Below are 26,401 nucleotides of genomic sequence, written 5' to 3'. Positions count from 1 at the left end.
AACTCAGTGTGTGAATCAGAGTGAGTGGTCCATGAAGAGGAAGTTCACAATAGGGAAGGGTTAAATCCGCACAGAGACACACACACATCCGTTTCTCCAATATGACTTTATCAGCACTCGTTTGATTACTCACTCTGACATCATACCTCAGGAGAGCTAATTTATGAGTTCCTGGCTTCCCAGCTGTAAACGTGTGTTTGTGTTTTATAGATGCTGTCTGTAGCCTATAGGAGGACTTCTCTTCCTCCAATAAGTATTATCAGTATTGTTCCTTTTTAAACCTGTTTTATTTGATGGGGACAGATACAACATACATAGAGAAATAAACAAACAGCAGACCAATTCAAGTATCATAGTGTTTATCCCAACACTTGGTCATAGAAGGGCTTCTGAATAAATATAGGAATGAAATTGTATTGCGTTAAAAGAAAGTTCTGTAAATGTTGTTAAAAATAGATCTTACTTTTGCAATAATATGAATAAGGCATTAATCATTACAAGAACGTCACTCCATCTGCTCTTCTGCTGTCATACATGAAATTCCGCTGACGATGTATTTTCTTTGACATTTAAAGAGGACACATCTGTCTAGAGCATCACTGCCTTCAACGAAACTGAATTGCCCTTCTGGGATTAACAAAGTTATTTGAATCACTGTGTCCTTGGTCTCGACCCTGAGTTAGCTAATGTCATAGGTCTAATCAAGGATGATCATGATGACTCTGCATACAGACAGGAGGTGGAACAGCTGGCCGTCTGGTGTGGTCAGAACCATCTGGAGCTAAACCCACTCAAGACTGTGGAGATGACAGTCAACTTTAAGAAAAAGCCCCGCAACGTTGTTCAAACTCCTCCCCTCCACAGTAGAGCTACAGAGAACTGCACGCCAAAACGAACCGACACAAGAACAGTTTGTATAGGCTGTAGTAGTCTTTTCTACTTGTTTATTGTTGTTATTTCATGTTATACATTTGCACATGGTTTTGATTCGTACAGTTCTTTGATTCTTACACATTCTGAGTACAACACATATCTGACAAATAATGAGGATTCTTAAAATGTGGCTTTGTCCACAATCAATACGAATACAGGTAGAAGAAATTATACTAAAAAATCCAACAAAAACATCTAAAAACAGATAAAAAAAATTACAAATTAAGGTCAAATAAAAGATTTCTGAATACTTGCAGTAACATTGGGAACTTGGACAGCTCGACAATTTCTCCATACACCTATTTTCATCTTAGTGTTTTTCCCCATAGGACTACAATACAAACTCTAGCTCTCATCATTGTATAGTTGTATAGTTGTATAGTGATTTCATACACCTTAAGATGTTCAATTTAATTTCTACACTTCCATAAACTAAAAACAACCTCATATTTACTCTATTTAAAGAACATTACATTGAAGCATCAACGCAGTAAAGTGCCTGAGAAAGTACACATTTCTCTTTATTTTCTTGGTCTTGTCTTATTCATAAAACCAGCATTTACACGTGATTTAAAAAAGGATCCAGTGTCTCCCTTTATCCTCTGGATTCACTAGTTTATCCTCAGACAGCTGACATCTTAAAAATCTATTTAATCCCAAACTGAATTTGATTTAAGCCTCAGATTTCTACCTGGCTACCTGGGAAGCATGTCCTGTAGGTCTGCCACCACATAGGCAACCACAGCCCACAACGCTGAGCAGAGGTCCATGTCTCGACGGTCCTGGACTGTCATAGTGTCACCTTCACTGTGGTGGAACCAAAAGTAACGACTGTCTTCTACATGAAGGCTTGCACCTGGGAGAAGAGAGATGAGATGGAATAAAAGAGAGATTTTATACAAAATAAAAAAAGTTTCCCTTAAAATGACAACATAATTGAGACTCAATTATTCAAGAAATCTCTGAACAGATCCACTTCTGCTGGTGTTGGCCTCTGGTTCCACTCTGCCTGAGAAAGTGGAACTGCTGCTTGGTCACTGCTGAGTTTTTACTGGCTCTTGCCTTCTTTTCTCCATCACCTCTGCTAACTTCATTAGCGTTTAGTCAAGTCAACATCTAAACCCAAGCTGGGTTCAGATGTTGACAAACAGTTCTGGAGGGAGGCCTTGGTGGTCCTGAAGACGTCACTATCACAAAACATTGGACGAGGTGCCAAGGCAGGGTATGGTGTCATAGGTTGCCATGATGATAAAACTGAGTCAAGCCTGTGACTCAATGTCTGACCAGTTAAAGGATCAACTGCTGACACTCCCCCCTATGTTGTCCAGTACCCATACTGCTCTGGTGCAATGACCTGTACTCTGTACTCTTTCTGCCCCATTCTGGCACCCTCAGACACAACAAGGTCCTTCCTCTCCCTCTTGTTTGCTCTGGACCGTACGATAGGTGGCTGACCTCCTCCCAAGCCTTCACAGCCTGTCTGGACGCTGCCCACCACCTCCTGGTGTTAGAGTCTATTCACTGCTTTCTGTACCCCCTCCTCAGGCCTCCATTTCTTACTCATTACCTCTTTGGACCTGTGTTACCCTCTGTAGCTTGGGTGCACATTAGAGTTGGCGGACAGGTAGCTGGCATGAGACAATCATTGTCAAGCTGAAAGCTGCTGCAGTATGGTTTTCCCCAGGTCTTTTTTCTGGGAGATGAGCTGTGTACAGCTTTCCCAGACTCCGGATAGGCTGGTCTGCAATGCAAGTGGTTTTATCCCATCAATGGTACTAACGCTCAATTTTCCTTTCTGCAAGGACCGACTCCTTGACTTGCATGGCCTGAATTTCATCCTTGCCCAGATGATCAGTTTAATCCGCCTCTTCAGGGGTCTGGATATACATGGTCCAGTTTGGAGCAGACAAATGGTCTCGTCCATGTAGATCCCAGTGGAGGAAGACTCTGGTCTACCATTAGCCAGACTCCCCCCCACCTCCTGCCTCGCTACTTAGACCTCAAATGCTGCCATGAAGAGAATGTGGAGATGCAACATCACAACACAATCCCAACTTCCAGGTGGCAGTGAAAAGTCCATGCGTGCTCATGCCGACAAAGCAGCAGCAGCAGCAGCTTGGGCTGAAGTGTCTTGCCAAAGAACACATGTGACATGGAAGTGGGGACTGCGATGGGATCTTCCATCTCCTCACCCTCTCATGAATGTGTATAAATGGCTTTCTAATCGTGGGTCTTAATGGTCTTAGTTACAAACAACATATAGTCTATTTTTTTTTATCAAAATGTAAATAAGTCACATGACCTTTTTTGATTGACTTGCAACTTACCTTTGTGCTTAGAAGTGTGTTGGTGGCAACATCTACAATCATGATATCATCTATTATTATGATGTATAACGATGACAGAATGTGTAAATCTGTTATAATTTTAAAAAAGGGACTCTCCTTTAGTCCTTCTTTAGAAGATGGACATCTATAGTTTTTTATTGTGTTCTGATAGTTTAAAATAAAAGTACCGGTAAGTATATTTTTCTGTAACTTCTCTAAAGTACAAAAAATGACTTTCTCTTTCCACAAAATGGAAACAGAGGCAAAGATTTTATTCAACAGTAATTGAAAATTGAATAGGTCGGTGCACGAATAAACTGTTAGCATTCATCTTTAAAAGGCGGATTTATGTTGCCTGAATTTCAATATATCCAACAAACAACAATTTATTTTAAAAGAATCCAATGAAATACCAATTCAATTACCATGTTGTTACTATGATCAACAGCTTATCAAATGTAATCATTTGGTCACATCAAGTCTGAAACTGAACTTGAGAACTAACCGTACTGACAATTTACCCATTTTTTATTATAAACTCCAATTAAAAAAAAAAATCCCTTCAAAGTGAACTCTTGCTCACAACAAGCTAAAAAATACAAAATTCCCAGAGGAAGTGATACACAGCACTTTCCGAAGAAAAGGAAGGTCATTTTAAACTTCTCCCCCAGAAATTAGGATGTGTTACTTCTTGTTTCCACTGTTTCTGTTGATGATCCACAAAGAATCATGTTCATAACATGTTTTTTAGTTGCCTTAAGTCTTATCATCATAGTTCTTATCATGTTATAATTTTAAAATGGTGACTAAACGGGACAAGTTTTCTTAGTTAAATAGACCCTGCTGTTTAATAGTTGTCACGATCAAGTAAGGGGGGGGTCTTTGCGTACCAAACATTTCTTTTCTGCTTTTCTGCACTTTACGATTATGATCTAGTCACACACCTCACACTTTAAGAAGTGCTGCCCTATCACCAACATGTGCTGAACCATTGACTCTGACCTGGCACGCCAGCCTGCATCCAAGGGGAGATGTCGGTCCCTTCTCCGTGTGCCTCCAGTTTGGTGGTGTTAATGGGAGCCAACAGTTTGACCACTTCTTCCATCACCTGTTTAAACAAACACCAGCAAAGTGTCTATCAGAACATAATTCAACATGATGTAGTCATTGTGAATACAGAGTATGACCATGTAACTGAAAGTAACATCCACATAGAGAACGTGTGAGGACACCGTTTTTCTGCAGGATTGACTTTCTGAATGTATTGCTTTGGTTTCTGTGGAATTGGCTTATTTCCTCTTGTGGCGACATACTAGACAGAGAAAATGCATAGCTTAACAAGAAACTTTAATGTTGAGACTTCCTTATTCTTAAGATAGGTTGGACATGAGAGGATAGAAACAAAATAAGAGAGAAGTTAATTTTTATGTAAAGAATATGCTAGTTTCTATGTTAATCCTACTTTTCGCGCTGCATCGCTGCCAGCAAACTGCAGAGCCACTGGAGTGAAGGTTCCCAAGTCCGACTCCATGACCATGTCAAAGTTGGACAGGTTCACCTGTGTGGAAAGACAACAAAGAAATGAAGAAGAGAGAGCAGAAAGAGAAGGGAAACGACAAAAAAAATATCCAGAGAGCACAGGAACACAAAACAAAGCACCTAAAACTGAGGAAGCTTCAATCAATGGAAAAAAAACAGGCCATTTTTATTTAGTCTTCATGTGAGTCCTGAGGAGGTGATGTTGAATGTTTTAAGCATTATCTGCCTCATATAACTGTGGCTGTTTTAGTTTAAATAACACGCATTAGCAAACGTTAGAACGTCACAGTCTGTTAGAGGGCACGTGTGTGTAAATGCACTTTTCTTGTTTAAATTCAGTCAGTGTTTACCTCTATGTCTGCACTTTATTACAGATCATCTGCTGGTGGGCAGCCAAAGCTCTAAAGCTGGAATCTCTGCAGGACTGTTTGTCTGACTGCTTTGCACAAAGGCAAATCGGATGGCGAGCCAGGACCTACAATCCATGCTTTCATGACTACAATGTGGTGTGTTTGTTCCTGTTTCTTATCACAGCAGCAGGAAGTCTGCGAAGGCGCTCGGTTCGCCTTGTCATAGTTTCAGACCAAGCTGTGAATTAAAGCAGACACATTTTGCTTGACCCCTTTTTTTACTGCACATTTTCTATGACAACATGCAGCAACAGTAAACCGTGCCTTGTGTAGATTGTAGTACTGCTGCGCTCCGACTCCGCCCTGCTCTTCGGCCGTCCACAGCACCGTACGCAGAGTCCTCCGTGGACGTAAACCTGTAAACCAACAAAAGCTCAACTACACACAAAGCAACAGAATTAAGAATATAAAGAAACAGCGGGGAAATGTTTACATTGTTGAAAAACAAAATGGCCATGGAAGCTGATGTAAATCCTCAATACAAAGTTGACTATGTTCTTAACTGTAACATTGTTCATCACTAGACCTGGTTCTCTTGATTGGTTAAACTAGTCCCACTATAGACTTATTTAATGCCATTCTTTTGTCCATGAAATACTGCAGCGTATATCCTAGTCTGTCCCCTTATTATGCACATTCTTTTCCTTTCCAGAGAGTTGTAGGAAATAACTGTTTACAGTCTGAGGAATTGTTTTATTTGCTTCCCAGTTTGGAAGGGGACAGTCTGCTCCCTCTTCACGGTGTTCACTCACTTCAGTTCAAGTTCAACAACCAGTGAGTGAAATGAAGAGTCGGCTGTGATATTTCTTCAGGCCTGGGTTAGTTTTTATGACCGGTCATCTGTTTTTTCTTTAAAGGTTCTGATCACAGAAGAACAAACACGTTATGTAAAGCTCAAACAAAAGTCAATCATTTACTGGACTTTGTTTGTGTTGGAGCTGTGGAACATGCTGCTGTTTATAAAAAAAAAAAAAAAAAACTCTCTTTGCATTTCGACGGTGTTTACATCCTCTTACTCTGGAATTTCACAAGTGCATCACTATACTGTGTATGTTGTGTTTACACATCTCTTTCAGTCATACCCAAGTCCTTGATGAGTGACAGGGCCTCCCAAGAAATCATGGCTCCACCTCCATCATCCATGGCCCCTTGGCCCACATCCCAACTGTCCAAATGGCCGCTCAGTAGGACAACCTATCAGATAGGACAGTTAAGGAGGCATACACATAGACACAAGAGACAGACGCTTTATTAAAGCACAGAGAAACTCCTCAGAAAACATTGTGTGACTTAAATTCAACACAAAGACTGACCCGCGAAAACAGGAAAACAAAGAAAAAAAACATGGAGCACAGAGTGATTTCCTCATTTCCAGTAAGTATGGGGGGTGGGATTTCCATCAGTGGAATACTCCTGACCTGAAATTCCTGGTTATTTATCTTTTTCTGACCTGAATGAGCACAGATTGAACAATGACCCAATGAGACATCAGATTCAACATCTTATCTAACAGAAGGTCCCTCTCTCCCTTTTTTTTTTTTTTTTCAGCCATTTAATGTCATGACTTTAAGCATTGGCGGTTCAGCCTTTTATGTTGCTGTCTGCAGGTGCTATACATGATCGAGCTGGTTCTGCATGTCTGAACTGTCTTCCACTTCATCGCCTTCCTCTAACCCTGAATTTCCCGAGGAACGTTTTCACTTGTTAACTGCATGCATTAGGGAATTGAAAAGTTCAGATGGAATTTTCTCATCAGCACACTGGTGTAATAAAATTCATCCCAGCAGCCGTGTTGAAATGCCAGGACAACTGTTCCTTCTGCCTCTACTGACATCATGTTTTCCCTCTAACCATGAAAGGCTACAAGTAGCTGACTGGTATTGCTAACAGCCTGTTTATGGCTGCTTGTTACAGCGCGATGGAAGAGGACACTGCTAGTTAAAATGTCATTTACATAGTCTGAATCATGAGACTTCATAAAGTGGGAATAACATTAAGATATGGCATTTGTACTTTAGATGCTAGTTACAAGAAGAAAAAAAAAAGAGTTACAAACCACTGCATAGTGACAGTTAAAATCATGACTTGTCCAGGTCACTGTTTAGCAACTTAATTTAGTTTCATGTTTAATTATAATCAGAAGGTTGACATCTGACCTGAAGATGAGTGTAAAAAGTGTTTAAAAAAAAAAGAACACGTAGAGCACAGGTGTCAAACTCCAGTCCTGGAGGGCCGGCTTCCTCAGACTGTTAGATGTCTCCTTGCTCTAACACATCTGCTTTAAAACAATGTGTTGTCATCAAGCTCTGCAGAAGCCTGATAACGAGTCACCCATTGGATTCAGCTGCGTCCAAGCAGGGAGACGTCTAACAGTCTGAGAAAGCCGGCCCTCCAGGACTGGAGTTTGACACCCCTGATGTAGAGGTTGAGTGGGAGTGAAATAACTTCACTCTCAGTTGACTCTGGCTGCCTCGGCAAAGCTAAACTGTGGAGATGACTCACTTCCGCCTCAAATGCACATCATCTTCCTGTGAATATTTGACACACACACTCAAACAAACCATAACTGCAGCTACTGCTAGCCATACCACAAAGTCACAGAGCCAATTATGATGTCATACATGCCATGTGTTTCATTTCCCTTTTCTATAATGAGGGACTAAGGGGTGGTTGGTTCACAGATGAGAATAGTAACAAATGACATCAGAAGTCATCCAAGTCTCCTGACTTCTTTTTTCAGACAGCTCCACTTTTTCTCACAAATTCAACTGCTGCTTGTAGAGAAGAACCGCGTTCATTTCTGCCAAACTGGGAGGTGCTGAAACACAAAATAACAGGCTTTGCCGTTCACCGTTAGCGACCGAAGTCAGAAGTCTTGTGTTTTACTTTCTGGACCACAATGTTAGCACGTAACTTGTTGCACTTGTTTAAATCAGCAGCAGGCATTGTATTTGCAGGCTCAGCAGGCTGTGAGGGAATAAAGGTTAACTTACATTTAACTCAAAATCACACTGAGGAATACAAAGAGCACACCCATCTACCTTCAACTGCTAACAAAACACATCTAGATTAAAGTGCGTACAGCATGCTTTACCCCGAATGCAACATACACACTTTCTTAACAACAGTAAAACATCCATGCTCCAGATAACCTCCACCTAGATGCAGACTACACGCCATGATTCATTAATTACACTGTGGGACTTTCACACACCGGCTTCAGGGAGTTACTCACTGCAGTTCTGTTTAACGCAGGTTTTCTTACTCATTTGCACAAATCTATGCAGTCACTTTTACATTCCCTCTTCAGATATTCATGACATGATAATTGAGCTCAGCTGGAGCTGGCCCTGTTGATAGAGAAGCTCGACCCTGCCTACATCTGTTAGCAGACAGTACAAGACCTCAAAAGTGTCTCTTCAGTTTCTTTTTTCCTCACTTATTACCCGTTTGTGCACAATTCAGTGTAGTCCCATTTGTGACAGAGGCATCAGTCACGTCTTTCATTGGCATCATACTGCCCCTCTCTTTGGTTAGCTCCATGCATGTGGAGGTTTGTGCTGAGCACGTGTTTTTGTTTATCAGGTTACACCTGCTAGACGTGTCTGAATCCTGACCCACCTAACCGCTGAGGACCAATCAGTAAGAGCGTTTAAACTCTTGAGTCAGAAGTGTGTGTGTATGTGTGTGTGTGTGTATTCCTGACTTCCGACTTCCCGACTTGGACCAAATTCTTCCCTTTTATTCTATGATAAAGGAGTCTGATGGTGAGTTTGTGGTTTGGGTTCAATCCACATAGATGTACTTCCTGGAAAAGACAGGACAAGCTCTCCTTTAAGGATACACAAGGCCTTTGTCACAATGAGAGTCTTAAACACAATGCTCAGTTAATTCAAACTTGTGTTGATGCAATGTGAACACGCTGGGAAGAATATTGAATAGCATGGCTTTCATTTTGTAGTTGATAATATTAAATCCTGCGCTGATTATCTCAGCCTTTCCATTCGGCTGAGCCTCAGTGGTTCTCTGGAAAGATCACACTCATACACACCCTCATACTCACACACACACACACACCCAAGTAAACTAAAGACAGACTCAACAGCTGTGGGAATATCTGTAGTCAGCAAAGGGGGGCTTAACCATCTTTCTTTGTCCAACTAAATTGAAGAATCGACACAAAGAACACTTATGAAGAGAGGGAAGAGGACCAAATAATGGAGCCTTCATTAGTATTAAAATTAAGAAATCTAAACAGGACATTTGTTTCCCATACAATTCATTTGGAAGGCCCACAGAAAGAGATTTCATCCGACTCTAAAACTCTGTAATAAAAAGAGCATGAAAAGAAAAAAACAAGACAGAAAGTGATGTGTGTGTTAATGAGAGGTGGAAAAAAAGATGCTTTAAGTCTGTAAAAATCTAAATTCTCATCTTCTGAGATTTTTAATAGATTCCTAACTTCTTCATAACTTTTTTTGGCTAATCAGTCACTCCCTGCTAAGTGCTAAGGCTAGCTCTTTAACTCAGTAGAATGCCAAATGGAAATCCAGCCAATCTCATAGATGACTGGAGTAGATCCTGAAGTATGTTCACATTGAATCTATGGATCCATGAATCCAGAATCGTTTTAAAAATCAAAAAATTGATTGTAAATCAAACTGTGACCTCAATAATGAAAATAGAATTGTGAGACAACCAAAGATTCCCAGCCCTAGAGTTAACATAGAGTGAGTTTGACCTGTTCAGGGTGCTGCCAGCCTTTAATCTCAGCCACTGTGTTGAAGGAGTCAGCATCTGGCAGAGTCTTGGCTCCCATTGTGAGTCTGACCACAATCCTCTGCCCCCTCTGTGCCATACGCCACATCAGCTCTGCATCCTCCACGGTAATACAGGCTGTAGGGATGCGCTTCACTCCATCTTGGTAGTCTTGCCAACCTGTGTGGGGACTAGAGTAGGAGAGCATGAATCTTCTATAAAAATCTAGAAGGCCCTTTGATTTTGAAGTTTAGGGTCAAATGCTAAGTTTATAAGCCCTTCATCAGTAGTAAGAGGTAGCTTTACTAAAATCTTCTATATAGATCAATACCTGTTAATAGAGAATGGAGTAATAGATCTAATGAGCGTTGCCACAGCTCCCACTTTGGCTGCCTCAGTGGCTCCAAAAGCACGGTAAGCCACCGTCTCTCCATAGCTGACAAATGGCTGGTTGAAGACCACAATCCTCCCTATGGCCTCTTTGGCTCTTTGCTTCAGTTCCTCAAAAGACTTTACCACCAACACCTCTGCTTCGACACCTGCAGAGATGCGAGTCAGACAGTTAGTCAACGGGAGGTGGATGAAAGGCAGTAAAATGATTTAGTCTTTACCTTCAGGTGGTGTCCCTACACTGCTACCCAGACCAAGCATAGCAAGACTTTTGGCGCGAGGTGTGATCATTTCTGCACTTTCCTTCCCTCTCACCCAGTGTGGGATTTTGACTGGCTCTGTAGAAGAGAATGATAAATAAAAAAAATACTGTTGTGTTAATCAAAAGATAAACCAGTCATGAAAGCTTACTACCATACTCACCTAGATGTACATCCAACCCATCCTGTGTCATAGCACCGTACATGTATTTGATAGCCAGCTCCAGGTTCTGTGAGCCACTGACACGGTTCCCTATGGTGTCGGTAAAGTCTGCAAGCCGTGTGTAGGAGCGATTCTGAGCAGCGCCGGACACAGCCAGGTCGATAATCTTTTTGGCCACGTCTACGTAGCCTGCTACTTCTGCTGCTATGTCCGAGACTAGATCAAATAGAAACAATAAAAAGCCAGATTTTACTGACAAAATGTACTTTTTGTATAAGATTTCAATGAACTATTTCACCAAAAAAACAAAAGTAAAATGTTATATTTTGCCACTTCTGTAAATAAGTAAATACACTGCTGACCACACAATCATCATAAACATCATAAAAGCAGTATAAACATCACCTTGGATGATGTAAGTTATAATGCATCTTCATTTAGTATTCATTTTCAGAAATGTGCTATGTAGATGTTTTTTATTGAATCATAAATAAGAGGAGTGAAAATCACAGGAATTGGGTGGCGGTATGTCGTTATAGTCATTACGGTCTTGTATTCCAGCAATTAAAGCTTTGCAGTTGTAAAAAGACCATCTAAATGAACTCACCATCACTCTACTACCTTGTCGAATCTGCTAATGGAGAACACTTTATATAATTGGATTAAACAATGTGTGTAATCCAGAGGGTGTGATGGCATCATGTCATTCAAAGTAAAAGTAATTTTAAACTGACTAGAGGTCTGTTAGCCAGAGTCATCAACAGCAGCTGCATGGGTGTGATGTGCATGGCTTTAGAGATAGATTTATGACTAAAATAAAACAAATAAACTGGAGAAACCTGATCTCCATGCTAATGCTGTTATCCTTCCATTCATGTAAGGTGTTGGGAGGGTTTAGGTTACCTCTTCTTTTAGTATGATTGGACATAGGCCTGTGTATTGCCACAGAGTGTGGATGACAGTCACATAGAGATGAAAACACTGAGAGAACAAAGAAAATGGACAGGATGAAGGTTGATCCATCTTCCCTCGCCATCTGCAGACAGAGAAATAACAGTGTGATAACAAATGTGACTTTTACAATGTAGATTATAATCTGTATGGTTAAATATGTGTTAGCAATACATTTAAATCCAAAGGAGCATGGGTATAACAGGGTAATAGCATAATTATTATTTGCTTGTTTCTGCCACAGAGTTAAATGAAAAGTTTTTGGCACTGAGTAATGTAAGCGTAGGTTAACGTTACACCTTACATAAAGAACTTTTCCAGTGGTAAAGAAATCAATTTATTAAATAAACACCAAAATCAAGGAAGCGCCCTTAAAGGATCCCATTCACAGGCTAATTGAAGATGCATCTTCCGACAGTTTCCTAAAGATAACAGTGAACATAAACAAATTATAAAACTTTATTTAGGATTTAAATACAAACCTTTCAGGCCAGCTGAATATCTTTTGTGGTCGTAGACTTCACAGCTTTTCACAAAGTTTTGAGTTTTGACCAGCCGATAAACGAAATGAGTGCAAAATATAGACAAGTCTCACCGCTTCCGCGCTCGTGATATCAGCGTGCCTGACGACAGTGACCATCCGGTCCAACTTTTCACAATAAGAAATGAAGATGCATATACAGATTATATATATATATGATTTTATAGTGAAAACAAATGTGTGTGTATACATCATAGACTGTATACATACATACATACATTTGTTTACCTGCAGAAAATCATACATATATATATATATATTTGAAAAAATCAGGCAGTTACGGGAGAACCATTAATCTCAAATCCAACATATTTTACATTTCAATTCAGGATCTAGGTTCAGAACTGATTCTTCATGGACCTCTGTGAGAAGGGCCTAAATTACGTTTACTTAAACCTTTCTAACATTCTTAAAACTCGGAGCACAGTTTAACATGTGTATGTCAACCATGGACTTCTTTTTTGTTTCAATGTTAGAGGACACAGAGTGTCTCCTTGTCTTTCACTTTCACCGTTTTACCATTTGTGTTTTCTTCTTTGCAACATCATCTGACCTTTTGGCTACTTCCACATAGTACTGGCTCACTTTAACACTGAAGTTGGAAATCTTTTTTTTCCTGGCACCTACATTTGTAAGAGGGTGTCTCTTGAGACCAGGAGGAAATGTTTTTCTGTGCTACTGTGTGAACAAAAGGAGGGACAAAAAACTGGAACAGAGTACTTTTACCTGCAACTTACTATTCAATGCAGAGACATTTATCACATGCAAAACCAACTGCTTTTTACAAACTATAATTGTCCAGTCAGAGCTTTCTTTTGCTGATGCTATGAATAACTTGGTAGTCTTTATAGGACTAAGGAGGCTGGTCTGAGTTTTGTTGGTTTATGTCTATGACCCAAAAGCAGTTCAAAATATAGAAAACGATTGCCAATGGATGGCACTTACTGTTAATACACACATTTTGTGCATGTCTCAAACAAATAAAGATAGATAGGGGAGGAGATAATGAAAAATGTGGGTAAAAGTGCAGTTTAGTGGCAATAAGGTTATCTGTTGTGCAGTCTGGTGTATGTTCTTAGAGACCACATGCCTAAAGCCCCCACCCATAAAAAGACAGAAAACACGTTTTATAAATGCATCAAAGCCACCTTTTTATTCAGTAGTGAACTTCATAATACACACCATTTCAGCAACACAGTTCTGTTTTGGCCACCTCTGGTGCCTATGTCACCGTTTCTCTCTTAAATTGGTTTTTGGTTGGTCCCTACCATTTCATAGGTGTGTATTTATTAAAACAAGGCTTCAGTCAATTCATAGTCAAATTCTAACTAAACGAAAATTAAAGCTCAGTTATATTATCAAGAAACATTATACTTATTAAATGTATTTATATATATATATAAAAAAACTTTAAAAAAAGAATGAAGACAACTGACAACAAAATTAAAAATAAATTGAACCATGCCCATCAAATATATGAAACCATAAATACCAAAAACATAACAAGCAGTAACAAATATGCTTCAGGTATGTGTCAATACTGTACAATCTCTATGTATAACCGATCTGTTGACCTGGATTTTCTTTTGAGCAAGTATAAATTAATGCATATATACTATTGTGTCATCAGCATATAGTGTAAACTAACAGACTAGAAGAGAAAAGGTTCTCTCATATTGTGTCATCCCCTTTTGTATTGGCAGCAAGTGCTCATCAGTTGTCTTAACCCTCGTTTGAAATAATTTATCGCATTTGTGTCAGAGGTCTCCATACATTTCTGTTGGTGATTGAAAAAATGTTTTACAATGGAGTCATGCCCTGAACTATTTAAGCATGACACCAATGCTGCAAGTGCACTGTAAGATTGATGAATACATTGTTTTTTGGAGGCACTGAGCATTAAAGAACCCAAAAAATGTCCCGTTATCCACAGTAAGTCACAGTAGATTAGAGCTACGTTCTTCCCGTTTATTGCAGCAATCGAAAAAATAGGTTGTTTGCATACACTGAAGAATCGAATTAAAAAAAGGATTTTTAATCATCGCAAAAACAGGATAAATGTAGCATCACACACCTACTTTCCTCATGAAGAGGATTAAAAAGTTATAGGCAGAAAAAAACAAACACATTTTGCAACAGATTAGGACAATGATTGTAAAATAATAATTCTATTAAGAAATGCATTTATCAACATAGTCTAAACAACAGGAAAACCCATCTGAAACAAATGTAACGAGAGTGTGGTCAGATGTACTCACAGTTTAACCACTCAGACCTCACCCCCCCCCCCCCAAATCAACTCTATCTTAGACACTGATCCCTGCCATCTTGACCACAAAGCTGATTTGTAAAAAGTCTAACAAAAAGTGACCGCTTCATAAAATTGAAAGGCCACCAAAAGCGCTGCCTCAAGAAAACATTCTCCAAATTTAATTTGTGGCTGATGTGAAAGGTTTTGTTCTGTGACACATGATGTGAAGTATAGATCAGACTTTACAAAAGGATTAATCTACAACTTCTCTTCCTGTTAACTGCCTTCTGTGCCCTCACTCAAATTACATAAGGTCCCTACTCCCATGATTGATCAGATGAAGTAAATACTGAGAAAACACATTTAGAACCTGACATGCTTGCACTCAGAGTAGCATTGCAACAAACTCAAAAAAAAAACAAAAAAAAAAGTCTGAGTGGTGAATAAATTACTGATTGGGATTATCCAGTCTGTTATATTACTTATTCTATGAGAGAGTTAAGACAGTTATATTGACTGCATTTGTAACTCTCCAGACCTGCTGTGTAAACAAGCACTGATTGTACATACTGTAAGAAACCCTAGATACTGCCACTGTCCCTTTAAATGCAAACCAGTCGCTCAAGCTATATACAGTTGACAGTGAGACAGGAATGTGCTTTGGCAGTAATCAGAAAATGTTGGTTTCTTCTATGGTTTTCTGAATTATAGTTATTAGCTTTGGCTCTACCTTAGCATCCCTGTCCCATAAAATATGATCCCTGCTCGACAGAAACAGGCGAGGGACTTTCATCCACCGCTGTATGAATACAAGTTAAAGACTAGAATCTCTTTTTAAAAATGGCTTACAGAAATATAATCTCTTAAAGTCACAAAATCTTGAAAAAAGCTACTAAACTTTCATAAAGACAAATAATGCACATTTGTATTTGGTCAAATATCTTTGAGAAAACAATGAAAATATGTACCTGCAGAGTAATAAGGTCTCTCATATCAATACTGGACAGCATATAAAAAAAAAAACAATAAAAAAAACAAACCATATTCATTAATGGTAGAGAAAAAAAAAATCAATTTAGAAAAAGAAAGCATTCATAAAATGAAATGTAACAAGTTAATAAAGAGAGACAATTTGACCTCCAGTCACTTGAAAAATATATTTGAAGGCTTTGTAACACTAATTCCGTATTTGGTACCGATTCCATTCAATTGCATTAAGGCTATTGATATATTTGTTGCCGTTGAGCTGAACTGCAAATCTTCAGGCTACAGCTCTGCTAAATGGGACAATCAATTTGTCTGCAATACAAAACAAAGTCCAGCACAGTGTGGTTCAGCTTTGAAAAGTAAAGGAAAGGCACGGTGTTATCAATATTTGAAGTTGATTTGTTTTAAAGACTAGAACAGCTGTTACTCATTGTAAGAAAGATTTATTTTTGTTAAATGTTTTTTTAAAGTCGAACTCCTTCTTCACAGCGGAACAACAAGAATGTTTTTCAATAGACTTTTTTTTTTATTATTTTTTTTTACCATGTTTGACCTCTGCTTTACAAACAATGCTTATTACATATATGAAAGGGGAGGAGCAGGAGAAAAGGTTGGAAATAAAATTAAAAAAAAAGGAAGGGGTACTGCAGAAGTGGAGCTCATCTTCAAACTTCATGAAGAGGAATCGTCTTCACTTGATTTTGGATCCAATCTTAGTCCTGATTGGGAGGAGACGAATTCCATACAGTGCCTTATTGGTTAGTTCAGGCGTAGAACTCCTTTGTAGGTGCTTTGTGATAGGTCGTTGAGGAAAGTTTGGTGTCTCCCAGTTCATAGCTACCTTCGTCCTTCTTCTTCATGCGGTAGCCGAGGAGGAGGAGGAGGAAAACAGCGCAGAGGAATCCAACCACACCACACGCAATCACGGCTGAAGAAGGATTAAACATAGAGTCAAACAGGTTTTCATGACTGTGCATTGAACCTTTCATGTTTGACTATAGCTCTAAACTGTATGTTAAGACAAGTCAAGAAAAATAAAACAATTCCAAGCCCAATAGCATTTATTTATACATTCTACTGTCAGGCCTATCATAGAAACCTCATTTAGACTTAAGGCTGGTTCACACAGCAGGATAATTACACCGATATTGGCCCCGATTCTCCCCTTCCAATAATCTTAAGGACGCCCTGATCATCATAAGATAATCTTATAAAATCATCCTGCTGTGTGTGGTGTGTTAAGACTGCTCTTGTCTGGTTGGAAGAATGTCGGGACCGCTCCGATCTCAAATCGGGGATATTCAACATGTTGGATTGTTTTGGCCCGATTTCTCATCATGTGTGGTGTTTCTCCCCCGAGGGGAAATGAGCACGAGCCTGTTGACTGTGACGCATAGCCAATCAGAAAGCGAGGTGACGTTGTAGCGAGGAAACACCGGGAGCAAAACAACAACAACTCACCTCCATATCAGCATGTAGCAAGTACAGCTCATGCTCCCGTAGTCTCCACTCTGTGACCGACGCCTCTTTTTAAAGCGTGTTTTGCATCCTCTTCGTCCGCTTGTTGACTCCAGAATCACGTTTGATCTTGAGAGGTTTTTTGCGAGATTTCCCGTCTGATCGGGGGAAGTTCGCGAGTGAAATCGGTTCGTGTATGGTATTTTGATGTCGCCGTGTTGCCGCACACCACACACTGTACGACCAAAACTGTAAAACCTCTGATTATTTATCGTGGCGCATGTGGTCTCTAAAGTTTGGGAAATCGGCCGACAATTTTAAAATTCCTGCTGTGTGAACCAGCCTTTAGACTTACTGACGGTTCATTTTCAACATTTTAGCGACTGGTAAATCCAACCAATTTGGACAATGAAAACTCAGAGATTTGTCCTTACCTGCCAGAACTTCGGTCCTCTCCCACAAGTTCTCAGAGGTCACCTCCTCGGGAGAGTCCATCTCATATATCCTGCTGCCTCGGCCCTCTTTGGCCACTATTTCATTGTCATTATCTCTGAGCTGGACCTCGTCTTTGCTGCCTCCGGGTGTCGACAGGTCCAAATTATCCAGACTGTTGTCCTCAGGAATACCATTGCTCACACTGATGTCGATGCTGAATTTGGCTGATGTAGTGCCACTGGGAGGCCTGCTGGTGGAGCTGGGACTGGTGTTCTGTGTGAACCAATCAACTGTTGGGACAACCCCAGCCACCTGGAGGAACATAAAGAGGAGTTCCATGTGTTATTCTCTTGCTGAATTGTTTCAAACGTATCACAGGTAGGGATCAAAGTCATCAAATAACTTTAAAGATACAAATGTGCAGAAGAGAAAAGCAACATTTACCTTCTCCTCATTGCTGTCTCCACCGAGGAGCTGCTCTGGTGTCGTGTTGGTCACTTCCACTGTGGTAGGGCGATCCTGGCTGACTGCGGCTGTGGTTTGTGGGTTGAGAGGAGAGCCTGCTGATGGCTGTGGTTGAACTGGAACCATTTCTTTTGAGGCTGTGGTCCTGGAGAGGTTGAGGAACTTCTTCAGTAGCTCCTCTTGGTCCATGAGGTCACCGAAACCTGAGGCACAGGAAAATTATCAACACCAAATTGAACAACTTTTTATTGCAACCTAGAACTAATTTATAGTTGACATTTATAAATGGCACAAAAGCATTGCTGACAATTAAAACAACAATCATTCTCCATTTTTTGTTATCTATTGTATTTAAATAAAGTGAAGAAGAGTCACTTTATGGGTTTAGAAACCAAAGCCATTATCAAATAAATCTCTGGATTCAGTGTCCACATACAGGAGGAACACAAACTGTATTTTATCACTGATGGGAATACACCTAACCACATTTAGGTTTAAAGTGTAAACACAGATGTTTCCACACATCATTCACTGGGGTTGTACAGATGAGTCATCGGCAGAGTCATCTGTGCACTTCCAACAAAATGTGAATGGGTAAAGTCTTTATCACTTCAGGGTGAACACTAACTTTGAGAGTCTGAAATGAAATATTACGACAAGTGAAAAAAAAAAAAAAGTGCTTGCAGATGCAACAAGTACAAAGACGTGAGCACTGATTGACAAAATGTCAAAGTGCTCATGTACTCTTTTCAAAACTGATAAGCACCAAACATTACAAAACAAAGTGAGTGGCCTCCTTACCGTAGTCGCCGGACCCGGAGCCTGAGCCATCGCTCTCCCCATCTTCATCATCTACAGGCACTTCACCTGATGTTTGTCCCTCTATGTATAAATCATCTGCTGTGGAAATAGGTGACTGGGAGGAGACAAAGAGCTGGAAGAGAGAAAAATATATATTTGTGAATATCATTCAAGTTGCAGAGTGAAAGATTTATTCAAGATAAACCATGAGATGGAGAGGGGAACAGAGACGCGTGCATCTCCCTATTCACAGTTACATAATTCCTTCCTCTAACTGAAAATATGTAATGGGAGGGGGGGGGTTGGTTTATTGGCCATTTCACGTGTTGTGGCAGTAATTTGTGACGCTTCATAGAGAGAGAGACAGCAGTGATCTAAGTGTAAAGAGGGAGAGGGACAAAGAGTGTGTGTGTGTGTGTGTGTGGGGGGGGAAGAGGGGGGGCTGTTTCATATGAAAGACTAAGGCTGAGGAAAACCTTCCACTAACCCAAACACTGGGAAGAGGGCTTTGAAGTAAACCAAAAGCCTGCTAATCCCATCATCTAAAGCTTGGAAAGCATGCTCAAGCCAAAGAGATGAGGTACTTAAATAGCTGACGTGATTCACCAGCTTGTTGAGAAGCGACTGCCTCTAATGTCTAAGCAGAATATAAGAGGCAGCACACGGTAATATAACAAGGCAGACCTGGATAAACATGCAAGTCAAAGAAAGCAACCTTATAATGAGTGTAAAAGTCAAAAAGACAGGGACAGCTCAGCAGATGTTGGTTAAGCAAGACAGCGACACACACACACACACACACACACACACACACAGACAGACATGGATGAATATGGCCATTGAGACCTGAAGTATGTCTGGTATGTATACTATGCTTCCACTAACACAGGTGCTAGGAGAGGGAGAAAGGAGGGAGTCGGGAGAGTAGAGGGAGCGAGACATGGACAATGAAATACATTTCTCATAAAGCAGGTGCTGGTGACATGGGAGGCTGTGCAGGAGGAGATTGCTCTGCATACTTTTAACACTTGTCATCAGAATTGATAGCAATCCGCTTTTAAAAAAAAAAAAAATCTTTAACTGCAGACCAAAACGCTTCACACAGTTATAACTGCATAGACCAGCAGCCAATTTTCTGTGCATCTCCCTCTTCTGTTATACTTTTTTTTTTTTTTTTTTTATTACCGCTGAGACGTAACAAGAGAAAACCGTTGCGAGACAAACCAGATGTTGTTTCCACTTAGCGTGGTGAGGCATGCCAAACAGAAAATCATTAACGTCCATGTTTTCAAAAGTCAAAAAAGGGTCTCCTAATGCTAGTGCTGACTAAAATAGCAGAGGAGGTCTCGCTCGCATTCTGGCCGTTTCCAGCCAAGGATTACAAAAGCAGATGCCGTGCTGCTTTTCAAAACAAAACCCTGAAAGACACAGAAATGGGACTGCATACAAATGGGATGGTCCTCATCTGTATTTCTAATCACTTTACTTGTAATTCAAGTGAACAGTCTATGAGTTTAGAGCTGTCTCAACTTTAGCTCATGGTTTCACACCACAGTTTCTGACTGGTGACTTTAGCCCCGCCACTTCCATCAAGCGGTACGCTTTTTGTGGCATTTTCATAGACTAAAGCTGGGAAAGACCCCCAAATTACCGACCTGTACCGTCCAACTTTTTGGGACCCTTCTGTTGGGGTGCCAAATATATCAATCCGACCCTAAAAGGTGGAGCTAAACACTGCAGTCTGTTGATTGGTTGAAAGAATTGCCACTTCCCGTGCGACAGCGGCAAACACAACCCTGCTGTATTTAAACACACAGCTGATCGTTTATTCGTCTGTATTTCACCTCGCGGCACACGGCCTTTCTCTGAATCAAAGCTTGACTGAGTTTTTTAATAAAGAGCCACATGCCAGCGACAAAGTAGATCAATTGCTGGATGTTTGTTTTTGTTTACTGTGTCGCGTTTTTCTCATTTGATTAATTTATTAGCGGGGTACATTGTGTGGCGCTGCTATGATGTCACGCTATTATGTAGCCGTCACGGCTATCTGCATCCGGCTTACCAACCTTACCTACCAAATATGGCACGGTTAGCTTTGGAAATGCAGACAGGATCAGGCTTTACCAAACCAAACTGTACTGATCCATTCCGGACTGCTTGGTGGAAACAGGGCTAACAGCTCATGTTTCAGACCACAGGAACTTTTTCATTGTTCTAGGAACTGTTGGAACCAAATCCCCCTTTTTTTATTGATTCTGCACTACCGGAACTATGAACTATTGTAGTTCCAAAAACACTGTTTAGACAAACCCTGTTACTGCTTCTCTTCAACGTATTTCCCAGAACAAAGGGGACTATGACTGACATACGTCCACAGTGATTGGACAATTAGTCAGTGAACACTGATTGGTTAAATCAGTGTTCAGTCAATCCAGTACACCAAACCACAACTCCTAAATCCCACTGTAAACGTTAGCAAATAACAGTCAGTAAAAGCTCTTAAATCATTACCCGTATGAAACAATGAGGACGCTTACAACATTAAAGCTTTGTATCAGCCATCACCATGGCGATGCGAAGGCAGACAGAAAAAAAAGACTCCAATGGTGTACAGTTTTTCATTGAATAGTCCGTCTGCAAAAAGTCCCCAGAACTGTTTGATCCAAAAACACCCGACTGTGATATGACCCAATGTCAGTTTTATTTATACAGCACATTTAAAACAGCGAGTGGCCAAACAAAGTGCTTTCCAGTAAAGACAGAGTCAGTTACAGAGAACCAAGCTACATACAGGTCCAAGTCCTATCATGCCCTCATGGGGTTGCTGAACTAATGGATTGAAGTCAAAATTAAATGAACTTGTTTCATTGAATTGATGGCTTTACATCTTAAATGTCTGAAAATGGGATGAGACACAAGTCCTACATATATCATATGATTCACAATCTTTAGGTATAATTGGTTGCGACATCAGGCTTTCATCTGCCCTTATCCCTTTGCCTCTATCCTCCTCAACAGAACTGGAGTTACATCCAGTAACAACTAGAGAGACAAAGACAAAGCTGAAACTAAACTACTCCTGGGTTTTTAAGTGGAGGAAATGACCACAGCTAAAAACGAGAAGTTCTTTTATTCTAATGTAGAGTTTACAGGGGTTTTCAAGAAATCTGCCTGCCAGGCACAAAGCTTTCAAACTGTTAATGAATCCTCCCACAGACCGTGACAGGCACCTACACTGTGCCAGCATCAGGTCAGGTCCTGTATACACACCCCTTATGAGTAATACTCATCATCCATAAAATCCAAATGGATGAGTTGTATAATAAAACAATAAAAAAATCACACCCTGTACAGCGAGTGCTGATAAAGACGTGAGCTATTCAGAACAAATTAGTTTTTGAACCAAGGTGTATTCAGGATTATTTCTGCTCTGAAAATGGGCACTTTTGAATGGGTGTGTGTGTGACTTGAGGGTCTCCTGCAGCCTGCCTCGCCCTCTTAATTTTTTAACACTGGAGATCGCTGATGCATTCACATGTGTACATTTAGTAAAGCATTTTAAGCTCTAGGAGACAGAACAGAACTCACAGAGAGATTTAAATCACTGATAAGATGATCATACTAAAATAGTCTGATAAGGTTATCTGTGAATAGACTTTTGCTCTTATTAAGTGCTATCAAACACACACACTGACAATGTATCACACAAAATCCACCTAGAAGTAAAAAAATAAAAAATAAAAAGAAGGCATCTGCTGCCCATGTCTCTGTGCTCTACGCTTGCCAGGAAGAAGCTTTGGTTTACTGAAAGAAAAAGGTTACACACATCTGGAAAACATACGTATGTACAGCGCTCACACACATGCAGACAGGCCGTATATATCTGGTGTACCAATGTTTGTCCAAGCGAGGACAGTCTTCCGGAAACAGCCACGTGGTAGTGGTAAAACACTGCAGAGAAGCAACCGTGAAGGTTTGGGAGTGTGTTATGGAATACTTTTGATGAACAAATCCATACTTTGAAATGGATGAAAAGTCATTAAAGTAAAATATTGCCCGTAGAGATAAAAGCCACTGATAACAAAGGGGATATGAATGGGGTTGTGTAACATCCGTAAGTACACAGCAGACCTCTCATCACCATGTAGATAACGGCAGCAGCACGGTGCCGTGTTTGAGGGGCTTAATGTTTCACCAAGGCTATGAGTTTTATTTGATACGTTTCACAGAAGTTTTAGCTTTCAACGGTTCCATTAAGACCAGTTCTTTCAATTATAAAAGAAAGTGGATTTTAAATCTGGTTATTTCGAAGCACTGATCTCACAGTCAGACCAGCAGTGTCATGGCATTGATTCGAATCCAACACAGAGAGGAGAGAATGGTGTCCTTATTGATTCATCTGAAGGTTTTTGTCGACACCATTGCCAGAAAATACGACTGTCAGCAGTGAGGAGGGGGCATTAAATGAGACTAAGTTCTGTGGAGGAACAAAAAGCTCAGGAGTACACCAACAATATTTCATGACAACCTCATTTGGTTTTTGCTTTTAAAAACAAAACCTTGCTCGTGTTTGGTTTTATGACTCTTGACTGGTTTAATAACTTGTGCATGTTTGATATCTGCGTGATGAATGCATCCCTTAAGGAGAGGCTGAGATTTAAAGACAGGAAGGATCTAGAAATCCCCAAAAATGTCTCAGCAACAGACTGTAAAGCTAATCAGACGGTGCCATACGGACGGGATGTGTACAGACTTACCTCTTTTATACACAGAACAGTGATGTGACTAATACGACGTGACTAATACTCTAACTGAGAGCACGTGACTTTTCAGACAGACCACTGTATCTTCACCAAAGCTGCTCATTTACATCTATGTGTTGTCATGAAATCTACAGTATTTTTATTTGTCCTCGGTTCATGTGTGTATTCTAAAATGATAGATTTCAGCGGCACTATGAAAAGTCATGATTATTTCTAACTATGAGACCAGGTGTGTCACTCTTCGTTTGGCCTGCTTTTGGTTAGATGTAAAACTGCATGTATCCCACACAGTTCCACACTTGTCTGGACTAGCCCAGCGGGACTCACTGTGAGTCATCCATCCAGAAAATGACACAACTACCGGCTCACAATCTGTCACGGGGGCGAGAAGCCTGTCTCCACATTCACCGTTCAGATTCAAGCTACATCATCGATTGCCTAACCAGTAATTCTACAGCCAAAAAAGAGAGAAAGAGACGGTATGAAAATGCACGGAAACATCAATGGCCAGCAATTAAGTACAGTAGGAGTTATGCTCCCAAACTGTGGAACTCAATGCCTCTGGACATCAGAACAGAAAGCTCTGTGTGTGTTTTTAAACGTAGACAAAAGACCCACCTTTTTAATCTGGCTTTTAATTAATAGTGAATACTATTTTTTTTTTTTTTGGATTGTTTTTAATCTATTTTTATTTAATGTCAATACAAATAATTGACATTCTTTGTGTTCTGTTTTGCACTGTCTTTTCTTCTGTGAAGCACTTTGGGCTGGATGTTTTATGGATGAAAGGTTCAATAGAAATAAAGCTGAGTTGAGTATTATTGATTCAAGGAGAATCAAAGCATGTGTAGAACATATCTAAGTACAGTTTTGGGAAAGCAATCCATTCTAATGTGTAACCTGGTTTAGGCGAGAATCTCTCTTTCTGACAATGGAAAAGTCCATAAAAAAAACAAAAAAAAAAACAATGCTTGAGGTGATAAAGATCTCTGGCTCTCATTAGGGACTTTTATGGTCAATAAAACATGTAGTTGAATATTTTTGGCACATGAGACAATGCATAGGCCAGAGCTCTGCTTCAGCCTGTCAGCTCCAGGTGTGTTCAGCCTTTTCAAACAGGGACATGGAGAGGTAACCTTTCATCAGGTCAGGCAGCATGACTTTGTTGAGGAGTATGAGGTATAGAAAACATTATTTATACTTGTCCATATGCCATTTTAAAGTGAACCCATGCTGTGTGCGGGAGAAAATCAGGCCAGTTCCGGACGTTTGGTTTAATTGTCAATGCTGTGAGCTTTGGTGGCTCAATAGACTTTGGCCTTGTGTGAACTTAATACCAACTGGAGTTGGCCTGAACTTGGCTTGAATACAGCCTGTGGATGAATACCAGTAATCCCCGAATTAGTCCACAACATGACATGTGCCACACTTTCTGTAATGTTCAATGGTTTAACATTTGGTCACTCTTAATTAAAACTGCTTTGACACAGACTTTACACATAACTACCAGTTTGGGATTATATTAAAAAAATAACATCGTGAACATGTGCCATTTAAAACAAGTTCTCACGCGTTGTCAACGACAACAGAGAATAAAAGTAAACTAACAAACGTAACTAAGGGCCGGACGTATCTCAACGGCTGTTTTGAGTTATTTTATTACCATGAAAAAAAATTACAACAAGTTAACCGGACACAACTAAATAAACTTCGTTTTAAACAAAGCAGTTGTTTGATATTAGAAGTCAAACGTAAATTTAAAAAAAAGAAATGCTTACCTTTTCACTGATGAAACCAGTCGCCAGTCCGACGAAGAACAACAACCACAGATTCCTCATCTCAGCTTTTCGATGATAAAAAAAAAGACAGGAGAAAAGAAAAGGTCTACAAGATAAAGACTAAACCTTGTTGTTATGCACTCTAAAGATAAGTTGTCTCGTTCCGCTGATTATTCGTCACGTTTTCACCGTGTTTTTGGCTGCTTCGATAAATCTCAGGATCTCTGGCAGAAAGCTGCCGGACGCGCTGTGATCACTCTGTGCTCGAGTGTGTGTGGAGTTCCTCCTCATGAAAAGTTGTTTGGAATGGCACTGCAGCGTGGCTCCGCAATGACGTCAGCACGGCGTGACGTTCATTGAAGAACAGAAGCTAGGCAAATTATAAATAGACAACACACAGGCGGCGTGACAGTAAATATTAAGGGTGTGACCTGTCGGTGTTAGGGTTAGAGAAACTTACCAACTTGCCTTTGGGGAATGTAGAAAAAATAATTTATTGCAATCAAGAAACAACACTCGTTCGGACAGTTCACTTTCGTAACTAAGCAGCTTGACAAAATGTTATGTGCTAGCCTACTTTCTCCATCACATACTGTTTTAGATGAACTAATTATATAAATACGATGAATAAGTGTGTTTATGGTTTAGAGGTATTAAGTGCGGTGGCCAGTCGGGATCAAACGCTCGGCAACTGATGAAACGAGAAACATTTAGAAAAACGCACAAAGTTTCGTTTCTGTACTTTCAACGTTTTATACTTATGCAGTTGTTTTGAATGTTTCAGCGCGTTTTTGTCTTTCCATTTGTTTGGGTCTTTGCATTTCTTTTTGAATGTGCAGCGTTTCTGAATAATACGCTGCGTGTTTTTCGTTTCATCAGTTGCAGAGTGTTTGTCAATGGATCTGAATTCATAATTGTAGCTGTAGCTCCCTCTAGTGAAGAAGTGGTAGCAACACCTTACAATCTTTATAAACGCATCCATCCCATCTCACTCAGAACCAACACTACAATAAAACCCTTTCGTTTACACTTACAAACAAATCTAGAAAGCTCCCGTTCATGTTGCATTTTTGGTTCACATTATGTCATAAAAAATAATGCGAAAGCAATCGTTAAAATCTATTTGATCAAATGGTGGAACAATTGTATTGCTAAATGTTAATCATGTTAAAATCTGGATATTAAATACAA

The 26,401-nt window shown here is 40.1% G+C and overlaps 2 protein-coding genes across 2 annotated transcripts; both read right to left on the bottom strand.

Moving 5' to 3' along the window:
- Positions 1-902: 902 nt before the first annotated feature.
- LOC306823586 (carboxypeptidase Q-like) lies at positions 903-12,362 on the bottom strand. Its single transcript, XM_079343201.1, has 11 exons — positions 12,214-12,362; positions 11,684-11,816; positions 10,781-10,996; positions 10,579-10,695; positions 10,299-10,506; positions 9,951-10,158; positions 6,292-6,403; positions 5,474-5,565; positions 4,723-4,818; positions 4,263-4,368; positions 903-1,789 (listed from the first exon to the last, which is right to left on the bottom strand). Exons 2-11 carry the CDS (start codon positions 11,814-11,816, stop codon positions 1,629-1,631), a joined length of 1,449 nt encoding a protein of 482 aa, XP_079199327.1. The 5' UTR covers positions 12,214-12,362; the 3' UTR covers positions 903-1,628.
- A 1,924-nt stretch (positions 12,363-14,286) lies between these two features.
- LOC306824105 (uncharacterized protein) lies at positions 14,287-25,526 on the bottom strand. The gene is made up of 5 exons (XM_079344086.1): positions 25,211-25,526; positions 18,670-18,802; positions 17,848-18,071; positions 17,403-17,715; positions 14,287-16,438 (listed from the first exon to the last, which is right to left on the bottom strand). Exons 1-5 carry the CDS (start codon positions 25,268-25,270, stop codon positions 16,275-16,277), a joined length of 894 nt encoding a protein of 297 aa, XP_079200212.1. The 5' UTR covers positions 25,271-25,526; the 3' UTR covers positions 14,287-16,274.
- Between the last annotated feature and the right edge of the window lie 875 nt (positions 25,527-26,401).

Source organism: Symphodus melops (genome assembly GCF_947650265.1).
Source record: "Symphodus melops genome assembly, chromosome: 5".
NCBI classification, from domain to species: Eukaryota; Metazoa; Chordata; class Actinopteri; order Labriformes; family Labridae; genus Symphodus; species Symphodus melops.
This window is presented reverse-complemented; position numbering and strand designations above follow the sequence as displayed.